Source organism: Garra rufa, unplaced genomic scaffold (assembly GCF_049309525.1).
Source record: "Garra rufa unplaced genomic scaffold, GarRuf1.0 hap1_unplaced_401, whole genome shotgun sequence".
Taxonomy (NCBI): domain Eukaryota; kingdom Metazoa; phylum Chordata; class Actinopteri; order Cypriniformes; family Cyprinidae; genus Garra; species Garra rufa.
In genome coordinates this window covers 1-14533 of record NW_027394668.1, presented here as the reverse complement: position 1 = coordinate 14533, position 14533 = coordinate 1, and the positions used below count along the sequence as shown (strand labels likewise).

General features: G+C 34.8%; 1 protein-coding gene across 1 annotated transcript; it reads right to left on the bottom strand.

The window, feature by feature from the left end:
• Positions 1-3828: 3828 nt before the first annotated feature.
• On the bottom strand, positions 3829-13885 carry LOC141317154 (lactation elevated protein 1 homolog B-like; the record flags this gene model as incomplete). The annotated part of the gene is made up of 7 exons (XM_073832961.1): positions 3829-4460; positions 4784-4897; positions 5060-5200; positions 10236-10336; positions 10515-10585; positions 12888-12970; positions 13747-13885. Coding segments are annotated over 7 exons (778 nt in total), but the record flags the coding sequence as incomplete, so codon positions are not given.
• Between the last annotated feature and the right edge of the window lie 648 nt (positions 13886-14533).

Genomic DNA, 14533 nt, shown 5'->3' with positions numbered 1-14533 from the left:
CTGTGTCGCACTCCAGTCACTTGGTGCACTGATGTAATACAACTATATCTCTCCAGCGCACTTCGCCAGTAGCCACGGACAAAGCGCCACAACGTCACTGCACACAACCATCACAAGCAGTAAGTCACTGTAGTGACAAAAGAACTTGTCAGATCCACTGCACAGAGCACATTCAGCGGGCTAGAATCAAAACGCCGTTATGTCAGATGAAGACAACTACAACAACGAGGACAGAACTACGCGTGCTCGTAGACTGCACGAACAATTGTGTAACGTTACTATTTGCCAGTTTCTTCGCATTCCGAAGTCTCTTTAACAATTAAAGGTAGAGACGCAACTATCGCGTACGGCAGCGTCTTGTTAAAGCGCGCACCAGTGCCTCGATGTCACTAACGGTACATGACGAAAAAATGTCCCGTCCAGAAAGCTCCTTCTCTCTCTGCACCTATCTGTCTATCTAAAGGCACAGGAGGACTGTCTACTCTAATCGTCTGTCAGCACTCAAACGAGCTCAACTTAGCACTGAGTGACTGGAGGAGGGCGAGAAGAGAAACGCAGCCTCTACCGCTGACAGGGACCTGCCCCCTAGATTCCGCGCATGGGATCGCCTCTTAAAGGGCCACTGCTCCCCATCACAGCTGCCAACAGGCGAGAGGACATGTTCAAACAAGTCACTCCAAGCACTGAGAGCCCGTATCAGTTTATCGGATTTCCAAATATAGATTCAGTTGCTAGAAAATTGTAGTTCAGACATGCAAACAGCATTATCTGGAATGTGCTATAGATTAGAGACAGCATTTTTAGGTAACACAAGTAGCCAGTAGAACAATATTAAAAAGATAGTTTACTCAAAAATGAAAATGCTGTCATTAATTACTCACCATCATGTTGTTAACGTCGAACACAAATTAGCCTATTTTTGATTAAATCCGAGAGCTTTCTGACCCTCTGTAGACAGCAAGGATCCTTCCATGTTAAATGTTCAGGAAGGTAGTAAGAACATTGTTAAAACAGTCATTTTGTCATTTTCTTGGTACCTTTCTGGTCTTTGAATGTGGAAGGACCCTTGCTGTCTATGGAGGGTCAGAAAGCTCTCGGAATTAATCAAAAGTATCTTGATTTGTGTTCTGAAGATGAGTGCATGTGTTATGGGTTTGGATCAACATGCGGGTGAGTAATTAATGACAGAATTTTTTAATTTTTTGGTGAACTAACTCTATAGATTGATTTTGATTGATTGATTGATTATTCTATTTATTTTTATTTTTACCTTTTAGTTAATACTTAAAATGTCATAGCTGGATCTTCCACGGAAACAACACACTTCTTTCTTAAACTTGCCTGTGAAAACCCACATCCCAAAATCCAATCAAAAATGACAGATGTGTTGTGTCACAATACAGAATAAAAGATTTGTCGCTATTTCCGTTTCATCACGGTTTTAAATACCTAAATTCTAGAAAAGAGAAAAAAGGTAATAGAACCGATAGCCTATATATGACCAGTAAACATGTTTTTTGAAGGCATATTTAATAAAGAAAATAATAAAAATAACATTTATTTTGTGTGTGTGTGTGTGTGTGTGTGAAGAACATTATCCACATTATCCATGTTTTTCTTCCCGTAAGAGTGTGTGGGAAGAAAAAATAGTAAATTTATGGGTCTCATTCACATCCAGCTATTTTTATCTATACAAAACGGCTCATTTTGCTGATTGATGTCGCAAATTGGTGTCTTACCGTATTATTTTAATGTATTATCTTAATTATGAGCACACTACTGTTTACTGCACGTTGTTATTCTTTTTGTTATTACGCTATAGCACCTAATGAATCGAAAGGCTCACTTAACGGCTTACTTCCACATTAACAAAAAAAGGTGGATAGGCAATGTGAAACTTAACTGAACATAACCACTATAGCAAAAGCAGTGTACAGTTTCAAAATTGTATTGTATTTTCTCAATACGTGGAATAGACTGCATGTTTTTTCTTAGATCTTTGCATTTAAAATCACTTTAAATTGATGTAAAATTGACTATTCTCTCCCCTGAAAGAAATTAATGCAGGTTTGTAAATAACATTTGGAGTTTGATTGAAGTTTTTCTTGAAATAATAACGAAAATATTTGGTAATTAATTGAAAAAACACGTTTTACTTACTCTGGGGCCAGTGGTAAATGTTCAGGCATGTCTTGTATTTACCTTCCGCTGGCCCTTTAATCCCAGCGTGAAGTCGTTCTTCATGACACGCCCCCTGCTGCCATCCTCGTTTTATTCAAACACATGACGTAATTCATAATCAAGAAATTTGCTCTGCCGTTTGCTGTCCTCTAGTACAGTGACGTCTTATCAAAACACGAGCACGTCTTTGTTCCTGCAGGGATGCGTATTTTCACGGGCGCGGTGAATTCGACGATGCTTGTGAAGGAATGCGCGCTCCTCTTCCCCCTGTACGCATCGACGCTGCATTCATCGAGATATCTGAGAAAGATTAATAATGACATTCATGCAATCTGAAATACATGTAAAAACATACAGAACTCAAATGTGTTATGACATAATCGCACTATTTGAGTAGGATATTAGTGGTGCCATTCTGAATGCTCAACAACAAGTGTCACTAAAGGCTGTTTTCTTATTCAGTCACAAAAGATTCAAACATTGTTTGCTCTATTCACTCCTTATCTTTTCAAAATCAGCCCTCCCCCTTCTGTCTCCCCTTCCTTTGTTCCTAACCCTGCATGGATGGAAGTCTGCAGGTGGCCTCTACAGTAGAGATACTAGCTCTTGTCAATGTCTTGTGAACGGTTTCTCAGTACCTGAGACACCATGTTTCCAATAATGTCACTGTAGATTACAAATACTGTCATGTGGAAGCTGATAGTAGATACGATGTGTCAGTCCAAGGTCTCCCGTGGGACGTGTATTTATGATGTTTGTTTGTTCAGTATCCTTGAGCATATGGTAATAGATGTATTGTACAGATTTGTTTGTAGGTGAGGGTGCCTATTCTAGTTCTCTCTCTGGAGGAAGAGATAGGGAGCTGCAGTATGCTTTGCTAGTGTCATGTAAAACAAAAACACAGAGCACGTGGGTGTGAACAGGCGACGGAACTATCTTCTACTGCCACCTTCAGACCAAAGTGAGAAATTACATAAAACAGACCCTTTAAATGTTAAAGGGATAGTTTATCCAAAAATGAAAATCCTTTAATTAATTACTCACCCTCATGTCGTTTCAAACCCGTTAGACCTTTGTTCATCTTTGAACACAAATTAAGATATTTCGGATGAAATCCGTGAGCTTTTTGACCCTGCATAGACAGCATTGTAACTGAAATGTTCCCAGGCCCATTAAACGACATAGAAAACAGTGCATGTGACATGTGGTTCAACCGTAATTTTACGAAGCTACAAGAATACTTTTTGTGTGCAAAGAAAACAAAAACAACAATTTTTTTCAACAATTCTCACAGCTTTGTAGGCCTGGGAACATTTCAGTTACATTGCTGTCCATGCATGATCAGAAAGCTCTCGGATTTCATCAAAAAATATCTTCATTTGTGTTCCAAAGATGAATGAAGGTCTCATGGGTTTGGAATGGCATTAATCACAGCATTTTGATTTTGGGGTGAACTGTAACTTTATAATTTTAAATAAACTGGATTGGTGTCTGTTTTTAGAGCTTATGCTTATCATGGTTGGTCCCAAGATAAGATAAGATAAGATAAAAGTGTAATTTTGTCAGTTCAGCATTTAACACCACAACCAGTACAATGTTTAACATTTTATTATAAACACTTCAGTAATTTAAGAATGAAAGCCTATTTCCACCACATCAGGAAAAACAACACACTTTGGCAAATCATAATCATAATAATTTTGAGATAAAAAGTCTTAATTATGTCAAGATAATTTATGTTTATGTCATAATTTATCTCATAAATATTCTTGTAATTATTACTTTTTATGTAAATTATTCTATTACTTTTTTATAACAAATATTATTACTTAAATATGGAAATAGGCTTCCAATATGCATACAGTCACATTTAAATTTACATTCTGGCACAGTGAGACAGTGAGAGTGTACTCCAAAGTACATAATGTACTAAATACCATGAAATACATGATCCACTAGAGGGTGCTACACATCTTCTTATTTGACAGCATGCATTTTCCTAATGCAGTCAATGAGATTTAGTTTTGCATACTAATGGTTATGTGAGCATATGGATGATTGCACTTGCTATATAGTAATAAGATAAGGCTTACAGTCTGGCAAACACAGAGTCTTCTTTGGGCCCTATTAAGAGGCAAGTGAGTTGCAGTTCATGTTCGACTCCGATCCCCACTTAGCCAGTACTGTTCTGTCTGCATCTCTGTGAGGCGAGATATTGTCCTCTGGAAGGCAAAGACCTCTTCATCTGCTGTGAACAATGTCAGCCGCTCACTGGCCTCCTGAGCAAAATAAATGCAGTTCTGATGAGCGCTTATTTTTTTTTTTTTTAACAGGAATACACTATACCGTTCAAAAGCTTGGAGTCAGTATATATATATTTATATATATTTACATGTCACTGTTGGCTGCTGAGTGTAATGGTATGTAAATAGTACTAAAATAACACTGTCATGGACTGGTAGAAATAATTTTTCAGATTTCTTATGCATACAACAATAATGTGTGCTGTCAGTATAGTATATAGTGTGTGTTTAATGTATACTTATACTGTGAAGTTATAATGTAATGCCTATAGGTGGCACTGTTATGGTGTTGTCATTACATCAGTCAGGCCGAGTTCATCTATCATCAGGCGATCTCTTGCTTCCTCTCCAGTCATCGGTCCCTGATGAAGGAGGTGGTGTAACGATGCATCGGCCAATATCACCACTCTAACCTGAGAGTTTAGACAGAAAGTGAACCATGTAGGCTGGTTCTAACAGAGTCTGACAAAGTTATTATGAAACAAATGAATTTGAAGATTGCACATGATGGACATGTTTAAAGCCTACGTAAGTTTGAAGGAAGTTAGGGTTAGTATGTTTTGAAGAGTCATTACCTTCTGGTCATAGAAGTTGTCAATGAGTGTGGTGAAGCGTCTAGCCTGGTCCTTCATTCCAAGTCGAAAGGGAGGAACATTTCTTATGATGACCGTGTCAAAATGCTGTGCGATTTCTAGATAATCACCTGCACCCAATGGCTTTAAAAACAAATAAACACACAAACACATATAACAATTAGGTAACAATAAAGATTAAAGTTTTCTTAGCCATTTTCTTGATTATATTTAGTGAGCTCTTCTTCTTTATTTACTCATTCTCACAAGCTTTTGCTTCATTAGGGGCCAAGCACCAAAAGTGCATTGGCATCATTGTATCTGTTGCCGTTCTTCTTCTTCTGCTCTAGAATTCTATGGCTGCCCATAGAACCACTTGAAAGTTATGAAATTTGCAAACTGGTAGAGGACAGGCTAACAATAACCATAGCAAATTCTCTAGCGCCACTACTTGTCCAAAGTTTCACTCAAGTTTATGCTAATAACCTTTGAACTATAAGGTCTAGAAGGAAATTATTTTTTCCTCTGAATCCTTGGCTCCTGCCAGGTCAAATGAACTCCAAATAGACTCTAAAATATAAAAATCGTAAGATTTTTTTTTAGCTATTTTTAATAGTTCAAAAAAATTACATTTTCAAACTCGTCCTAGACGGTTTGTCTGATTTCCACCAAAATTGGCACGAATCATCTTCAGCCCATGCTGGCAAAAAGTTATTGAATTCAAGCTGATTAGTCAAACTGTTCTTGAATATTGCACAAACGAATTTGATGTAAAGCATTCAAAAATGGACATGAGGCGTTTTGAGAGCAAACTTGGTGTGTGTTATAACAACCATGACCTGAGGCTACCTGCACAGTTTTGTTGCAGCACCACAATGCAGGGTGTTTTTGCATTGATGCCATAGAAGAACCATTTTTGGTTCCCCAAAGAACCAAAAAAGAAACTTGTGAACAGTTTCTAGAAGAACCATTTTGAAGAACATTTTAAAAATCTAAAGAACCTTTTTTGCATTTGAAAGATTCCATGGATGTTCAAGGTTCTTAATTAGAACCATTGATGCCAATAAAGGACCTTTACTTTTAAGAGTGTAGTGGTCAGGAGAAATGAAAAATAGCTATTTTTGCTTATAACTTCTGAATAGTTTGGCCCAAAATCTTTTTAGATTCTGTGCAGCATGCCAAGTCAAATGATACCCAATTTTCCCTTGTCAGCCATTTTGAATTTTGTGGTAAAATGCTATATTTTACAAAGGCATTGGCATATCATTCCAAAACTCAGTATGTGGTCACCTTGTGGCCAAAAGTTATAAAGAAATTTCAAGAAATGCTAATAATTGATTAAATTGGCTCAATATATCTCAATATATTTCTTGGGTCATGCCGAGAACATAGATACCAACTGGTCATGCTGTCCAACCATTTTGATTTTTGTTGAAAACATACTTTTTTGAACTCCTCCTAGACTATTGGTCCGATTTTCACCAAATTTGGCTCAGATCATCTTCAGACCATGCTGTTAAAAAGGATTTTGTGTCAATATACAAAACAGTTATTGTTTAACATATCAACAAATTTACTGGAATGATGCCAAACTGTGTCTGAAGCTGTATCTCTACAAAGTTATGACATATTGACACCAAACTTTGTATGTGCTATTGTCACCTCACACTGACCACACCACATCAATTTGGTAACACCTATTGGTCAAAAGTAACACACCCTTTATTAACCATTAATAATACATTTTTTAAACTTTTGATTGTTATAGCTTGATTGTAATATTTCTTGGGTCATGCCGACAACATAGATACCAATTATAACATAGTCGGCCGAACTTCCTGTCCCTCATTTTGATTTATGTTGAAAACCTACTGTTTCGAACTCCTTATAAACCGTTGATTCGATTTTCGCAATAATCGAGTCAAATCATGTTCAGACTGTGCTGACACAAAGTTATGGTTTTCGTATTGATAGACAAAACTATTTTTGCATTGCACTGAAACAAATTTGAGACATGATGCCAGACTATGTCTAAGGCTGTATCTCTACAAATTGATAACCCTGAGCCGATTTGATAATAGCGCCACCTATTGGTCAAAAGTGATAACCCATTAAATCATATTGCTAGAGGTTTTAATTATGATTCCTCAGCCATTTTGACTAAAATCATCCTAAAATAGCTTTAATTAGTCATTGTTGCAGTTAGTCTGACGCTAATCTCCATGCCATGCTTAGCTACTTATTTTGCCTCTGTTGTGCTTGGCCCCTTAATTGCCCCTTAATATTTTTTATTTCTATTCATTGTAATTAAATGTAAAAATGACTACATTATTCAAAACAGAAGAATGAAAGTCATACAGATATGGAATGACTTAATGACGAGTAAATTAAATTTATTTTATTTTTTTAATTAATACACGAAGAATGCATTAATTTGATCAAAAGTGACAGTAAAGACATTGTTAGAAAAAAATAAACTTTCAGATGAATAACATTCTTTTGAACTCACTACTCATCAGAACATCCTGGAATAAAATTATCACGATAAATTTTATTTTATAAGTTTTTTACAAAAACATTAAGAAGCACAACTGTTTTGAACATGGATAATAATAAAAATGTTTCTTGAGCACCAAATCAAGCATCATGTGACACTGAAGACTGGAGTAATGGCTGCTGAGAATTCAGATTTGCATCACAGGAATAAATTAAATTGTAAAATATAGTATATAAAAATCTAATAATTGAATATATTAATAATAATATAGATTATTTTATTAAAAAAATAAATAAATAAAAATCTTACCAACACCATACTTTTGAACAGTAGTGTATAAGTATAATATAAGACCATCGGAGATCTCTCCACCTTGACAGTGATTGAGAGGGAAACTTCACTGATGTCTCTGAAGTCTTGCCACATACCTTTTTACCCATCCATCTCTCTCATCTCATGTGCTTATTCCCTCTTGAATTTTTGTCTCTAATCTTCTATTTCATCCTATATTCTGTATCTTCTCTGGGTAATATGTATCTCTGTGGTAACTAAGTGGAAAGGCACATTAACACATGCTGACATAGTCCCAACTGCATTAGCCTGACCATGAAGATGAAGAAGTTGAGGACTCTTCAGACAAATCCACACATGTACACACACACACACACACACACACACACACACACACACACACACACACACACACACGCTCACACATTCAGTACATTGAAGTGAACAGCGCTCTCAAAAGCACTGAAGGACGCAGAGACAGTGCCTCGGCTCCATTAGAGAGCAGCATACTCATTCTTTCTTTCCTTCACAAACAAAAAAAGAGTGCATCATACTGGTAAACCAAGTCCAAGGTTACATACATAAACAAGCACACACACATACAAGCTGGCTTAGACTAGGCATAGACAGGGATGCAGTGATAAACTGAAGGTGTAGAGAGATGGATGGATGGATAAATGAAGGCATGGACAATTACATAGTATCAAGAGAGTAGTATAATGGATGTGGTAGTGATAGATGAACATGGAAAATAAAGTGGAAAAGAATTAAATAAGCACCCTAAGAGGGTAAAATATGTTACCCTCTTATAATGACCAGGAATCAGCTTTCCTTAACAGAAAGCATAGGTTAAACTGGGATTTTTGAGGATTTGGCAATCTGGCAATGATTCTGGTGCCCCAGAATAGATATGATTTCTTTTACATCCCAATAATAGTAACCTGTGTTGAAATGCATGTGTGTTTGGGTAAGTAATTTTTAGAATTGAATTTTTTTAATAAGCAATGGTGCATTCACTTGATCATTAGTGGCAATAAATACTTTGCAATCACAGGTATAAATGACATTTTTAATCAAATACACTACCAGTTAAAAGTTTTTTAATGATTTCTAAATACATCTCTTCTGCTCACTAAGCCTGCATTTATTTGATCCAAAATACATCAGTAGTAATATTGTGAACTATTTTTAATATTTAAAATAACTCCTTTCTATTTGAATGTTTTAAAATGTAATTTATTCCGTGATCAAAGCTAAATTTTCAACTTCATTACTCCAGTCTTCAGCGTCACATGATTCAGAAATCATTCTAATATGCTGATTTGCTGTTCAAGAACCATTTTTTATTATTATTATTATCAATATTTAAAACAAATGAGTCATTTTGAAGAAACATTTATAATAATAATAATAATTATTATTATTAATATTTAAAACAGTTTTTTCAGGATTCTTTGATGAATAGAAAGATCCAAAGATCAGCATTTATCTGAAGTTTTTTTATTGGGAAATAAATTATAGAAAAAAATATTTTTTATTTAGTAAGGATGCTTTAAATTGATCAAAAGTGATGATTAAGACATTTATAATGTTACAAAATATTTCTATTTCAGATAAATGCTGTTATTCTGAACTTTCTATTCATCAAAGAAACCTGAATTCTATTCAGCTGTTTTCTTCATAATAATATTTTTTTTTTGAGCAGCAAATCAGAATATTAGAATGATTTCTGAAGTATCATGTGACTGGAGTAATGATGCTAAAAATTCAGCTTTGAAATCACAGGAATAAATTAAATTTTAAAATAGATTCAAATAAAAAAAAACAGTTATTTTAAATAGTAAAAATATTTCAAAATGTACTGTTTTTGCTGTACTTTAAATCAAATAAATGCAGGATTGGTGAGCAGAAAAGGCTTCTAAATTGTCTTAAAGATCTTATTAAACCCAAACTTTAGAAATTACTTTAAAAATACCCAAAATGATATATTAAACAAAACAAAAATACACAAACATACAATTGAATATACAAATAAAATACACACACTCACACAAAAGCCTTTAAAGTATTTCTAGGTCCAGTGGCAAAATTCTTTTGACCCGAGTAGTCCTGGGTTCAACAAAGGGGCTTTTTAATGATTTTATTGGAACTGAGAGTGACCCACATTGGAAGACAAGGAAGTGTAATGCTTAAATGTAATGAACTTTCTTTCTTCCTTTCTGTAGAGTGATTACACTGACTAAATATAGGTGGAATGACAATATGACTAATATTTTTGTGCCAGAATGCTGTTCCTTCCCAATTTAAGAATTGCCTCCCTTTATCCACATTTAAAATGTTTGGAAAAGACACCATAAACCAGAATTTGTTTGTCATTTTCTCCACACTTACGCGCTCACACAACTCTTGGAAGGTGCAGTCTGCGATGGTTCCACATGTCCGGCTCAGGGTTACTTCTCTTCCCTGGACGTTCAACACCCTTGGCCTGGTTACTATCAATGGTTAGAGGCAAACATATAGTTACTGATTGGAATTGAAAGATCTAACACTTTAGCACTGAAAAAATAAGGTCTACAACACAACAAGATCAAACCTCACCCACTAGGTCAAGAAATATCCACTCTTAACCTTAAAACCCCCATCTATCCAAAGGCAAATGAACTCGCTTACCATCATTTTGTCTGTACGCCAGTTCCTCAAACAGCGTATTGACAGCATTCTCTGCATCAGGCTCACTTGATCTATGGAAAGCGAGTGAAAGAGAGAGATAATTGAATATGAAATTAACCAGGTTTGAAGTGGTCACATCAAACAGTGCGTGCTGAAGGCTTGTGTTTGAATTTTCACAGTGCCTCAATAGAACAGGATGTTGGATTCAAAACGCAAACATTGAGAGAGTGTGAATAAGAGGGAGCAGCAATCAGGTGTCAACAAACACATGCATATTAACATCCTCTAAAAGAGCAGCTGTTGAGATAAAGGGTTTATAATAAGTCAAAAGACGCAGAGCGTATATTTATATTAATGTGCACTCGTGAAATGAAATTCTTTCCCTTGTCATTCATTATCAATTCTGTTTTCTCTTCTCATATGGTAGTTAAGACGAGGCAATTGTAACATTTTACATTTTTTCCTTTATAACTCAAAGATTTATTACAAATCTACCTACTATTTTCTACACTATAAAAAAATGCTGGGTTAAAAACAACCCAGCGACTGGGTTGGTTGGGTTAAATGTTTAACCCAATCGTGTGAGTAGTCTAATTTAACTCAACTATTTTTTTAAAGTTACTATATGGCTTTTTAAAGTTTAAAGTTATTAATAAATGTTCATTTCCAATCTATTTGCATTCATTTTAAGCAAGAAATAGTCATTTTTTAACAATAACATTTAAACATTTAACTCAATCGCTGGGTTTGTCCATTTTTCACCCAGCACTGAGTTGTTTTTAACCCAGCATTTTTAAAAATGTATTTAAGAAACATTTATTTGTGATAAGTAACTGGTACATTAGGTAAAATAAGTATATGATGTATAATGTATAATTGTAATAAATGCACAATCATTCACATTTTTTAAAAGAAGTCACTTAGGCTCACCAAGGCTGTATATATTTGATTAAAAAATACAATAAAAAGCTGAACTTTTAACAGCCATTACTCCAGTTTTACATTCTAATATGCTGATTTGCTGCTCAGGAAACATTTCTTCTTATTATCATCAATGTTAAAAACAGTTGCACTGCTTACACTTTTGTGAAAACACTTTTTTTTTAATGAATAGAAAAGTTCAGAACATAATTTATTTCAAATTAAAAATCTTTTGTACCAATATAAATTCATTTACTGTCACTTTTGATTAACTTCTGATTTAATGTGCCCTTGCTGAACATTTTAATTTCTTCAAAAACATTTGGAAGGTAATGTACACAGTCAAAAGTTTTTGAACAGTAAGATTTTTTTTTTTTTTTTTTTTAAAGAAGTCTCTTCTGCTCACCAAGCCTGCATTTTTTAAATCCAAAATACAGCAAAGCAGTAATATTGTAAAATATTTTTACTATTTAAAACAACTGCTTTCGATTTAAATATATTTTAAAATGTAATTTATTCCTGTGATCAAAGCTACATTTTTAGCATCATTACTCCAGTCTTCAGTGTCACTTGTTCCTATAGAAATCATTCTAATATGCTGATTTGCTGTTCAAGAAACATTTATAATTATTATTGTTATTATCAATATTTAAAACAGTTTTTTCAGGGTCCTTTTATGAATAGAAAGTTCCAAAGATCAGCATTTATCTAAAAACAAAATGTAACATTATACACTATACCATTCAATTTCAGGAAAGAAATTATAGAAATTAATACTTTTATTAAGCAAGGAGGCTTTAAATTGAAAAAATGCTGATAAAGACATTTATAATGTTACAAACGATTTCTATTTTAGATAAATGCTGTTCTTCTGAACTTTTGATTCATCAAAGAAACCTGAAAAATTCTACTCAGCTGTTTTCAACATAATAATAACAACAACAAATGTTTTTTAACAGTAAATCAGAATATTAGAATGACTTCTGAGGGATCATGTGACTGGAGTAATGATTCAAAAAAATTAGCTTTGAAAATCACAGGAATAAATAAGATTTTAAAATATATTCAAATAGAAAATAGTTTTTCTAAATAGTCCAATATTTCAAAATTTTACTGTTTTTGCTGTACTTTGGATCAATAAATGCAGGCTTGGTGAGCAGAAAAAAAAAAACATTAAAAATCGTACCGTTCAAAAACTTTTGACTGGTAGTGTATATTTATAATTTGTCAGAAATAATACAAGTTATTTCTTATTATTATCAATAATAAAACCAGTTCTGCTGCCTAAAGTCTGAAAATCTAAGTACTGTACATCTAATAAACAAACAAACAAAGAAATAACACTTTATTAAATACTTAGAGACACAGTTGCCCCCAAACTACCTTGTAGCTTTTTAATAAATACCATGTTAATGTTACATCACTCTTTCTAAAGAGAAAAAATTGACTTACATGTAGTAAAGTTTTCCTGCTGCTTCCATTTCCCTTGTCCGGTAATCTATTCCAGTGCCAAGACTGACAGTATGACAGTGCTCCTGTACGGCAAAGAAGAAATGTGGTAAAAAAAATAAAATAAAATAATTACAAACAAGAAGAGAAAAAGTGACAGTGTTTTAAGAGTAAGTTTAAGTGCCAGTAGTTTTGTTGTATTGCAATACACAGCTCACCCCTAGGGGGTGACAATGCCACATGTAGATTACTAAAACACTCATTTTAATTGCTGTTAGAAAATAATACTGATACCATGTGATCCATATTACAATTATGAATAAGATTTACATTAAGTTTGACCTTTTCTAATGACTGTAAACTGTTTTAGCATCCAGGTATTAATGTTTTTAGCGTACAAAGTCTAAACAATAAATCCATTATTATTAAACACATCAGAGTAAAAGACTTTATCAGTTCTCACAATGTTTGCACTTGTTACTGTGTATTATGAAATTGCTCTACAGCTGAAATAATATTTTAGTTAAGGGTCAAATATAATAATGTGTACTAACTACGTCAGCACTGTTAAACATGTTAGTTGCTCAATTTTATGTGGAACCACAGCATGAACCACATCAAACCTCTGTGATGAAAAAAAAAAAAACATTAAAAAAGGAACAAAATGCTGGAGAAACGATGACAAAAATGACTGATGAAAAGGAAGGGTGATTATTTTTAACAGGATGTGGATAATATGTGGTATTTAGGCGAGAGGCCTTTGCCTGAATCAGTCTTCAATGACAGCTCCAGCGAATTATGAAATCAGTGAATTTTCCGCCACCCTCCTCCTTGAACTAAAGATAATTAGCAATCACCACACAGAGCGAGAGGAGCGATCTATTCCTCTTCTTCCTGTATCTCTCGCCTCTTCCCCCCATTCTCCAGCGCTGTCAACTTTTCTCTCTCGAGCGCAGAGTTCCGCGTCCGAGCCAATTGGCTGAATCAGCCGTAATGACAGGCTGACAAACCGCAAGCAGAAGAACACAAAAGGAAAAGTGTCACTTCATCAACCCTGCTCGACCTTGTCACCGGGCCGCCATGTAAACAGCCGCCTCGGCCACGACAACCGCGCTTCCCCAGCAGCCTTCAAAACGGGTAATTCCTCTGCACACCCTATTCTGTCTATTTTTTTCTTCTTCTTTTTGTAAAAACTTTCCATTTCCGCAAGTATATCTTAACGGTTGATGGGCCATCTCGCGGGAGAGTAATCGTGAGGAGGAGAGGGGGAGAGAAATACAATCAGTAATGATTCCAGCGCATGGTTCTTTATAATCAGTTGAAGACACGTCCTCTTGTGGATCATTGCATGATTATGGCCTTTGATGGGTTCATTAAGGACTCATAACTCCTCAAAGATCTTCATCGTCGGCCCTTGTCAACTCAGAATGCACTTTGCCACGCAAATCGGATGCACATCCTCGGCCTTCAACAAGACCCGCCAGACCCCTCAAAGTGTGCAGGATCTTCTAACTGACTGACCTTTTAATAAAATAACCAAAATCTATTTATATGGAATTAAAACCTCCAACTAAAATTACATCATTAGTGGACAATATAACCTAAGTTGACAACTTTTTTTATCTATCTATAGGCAGTTATAACTTCTG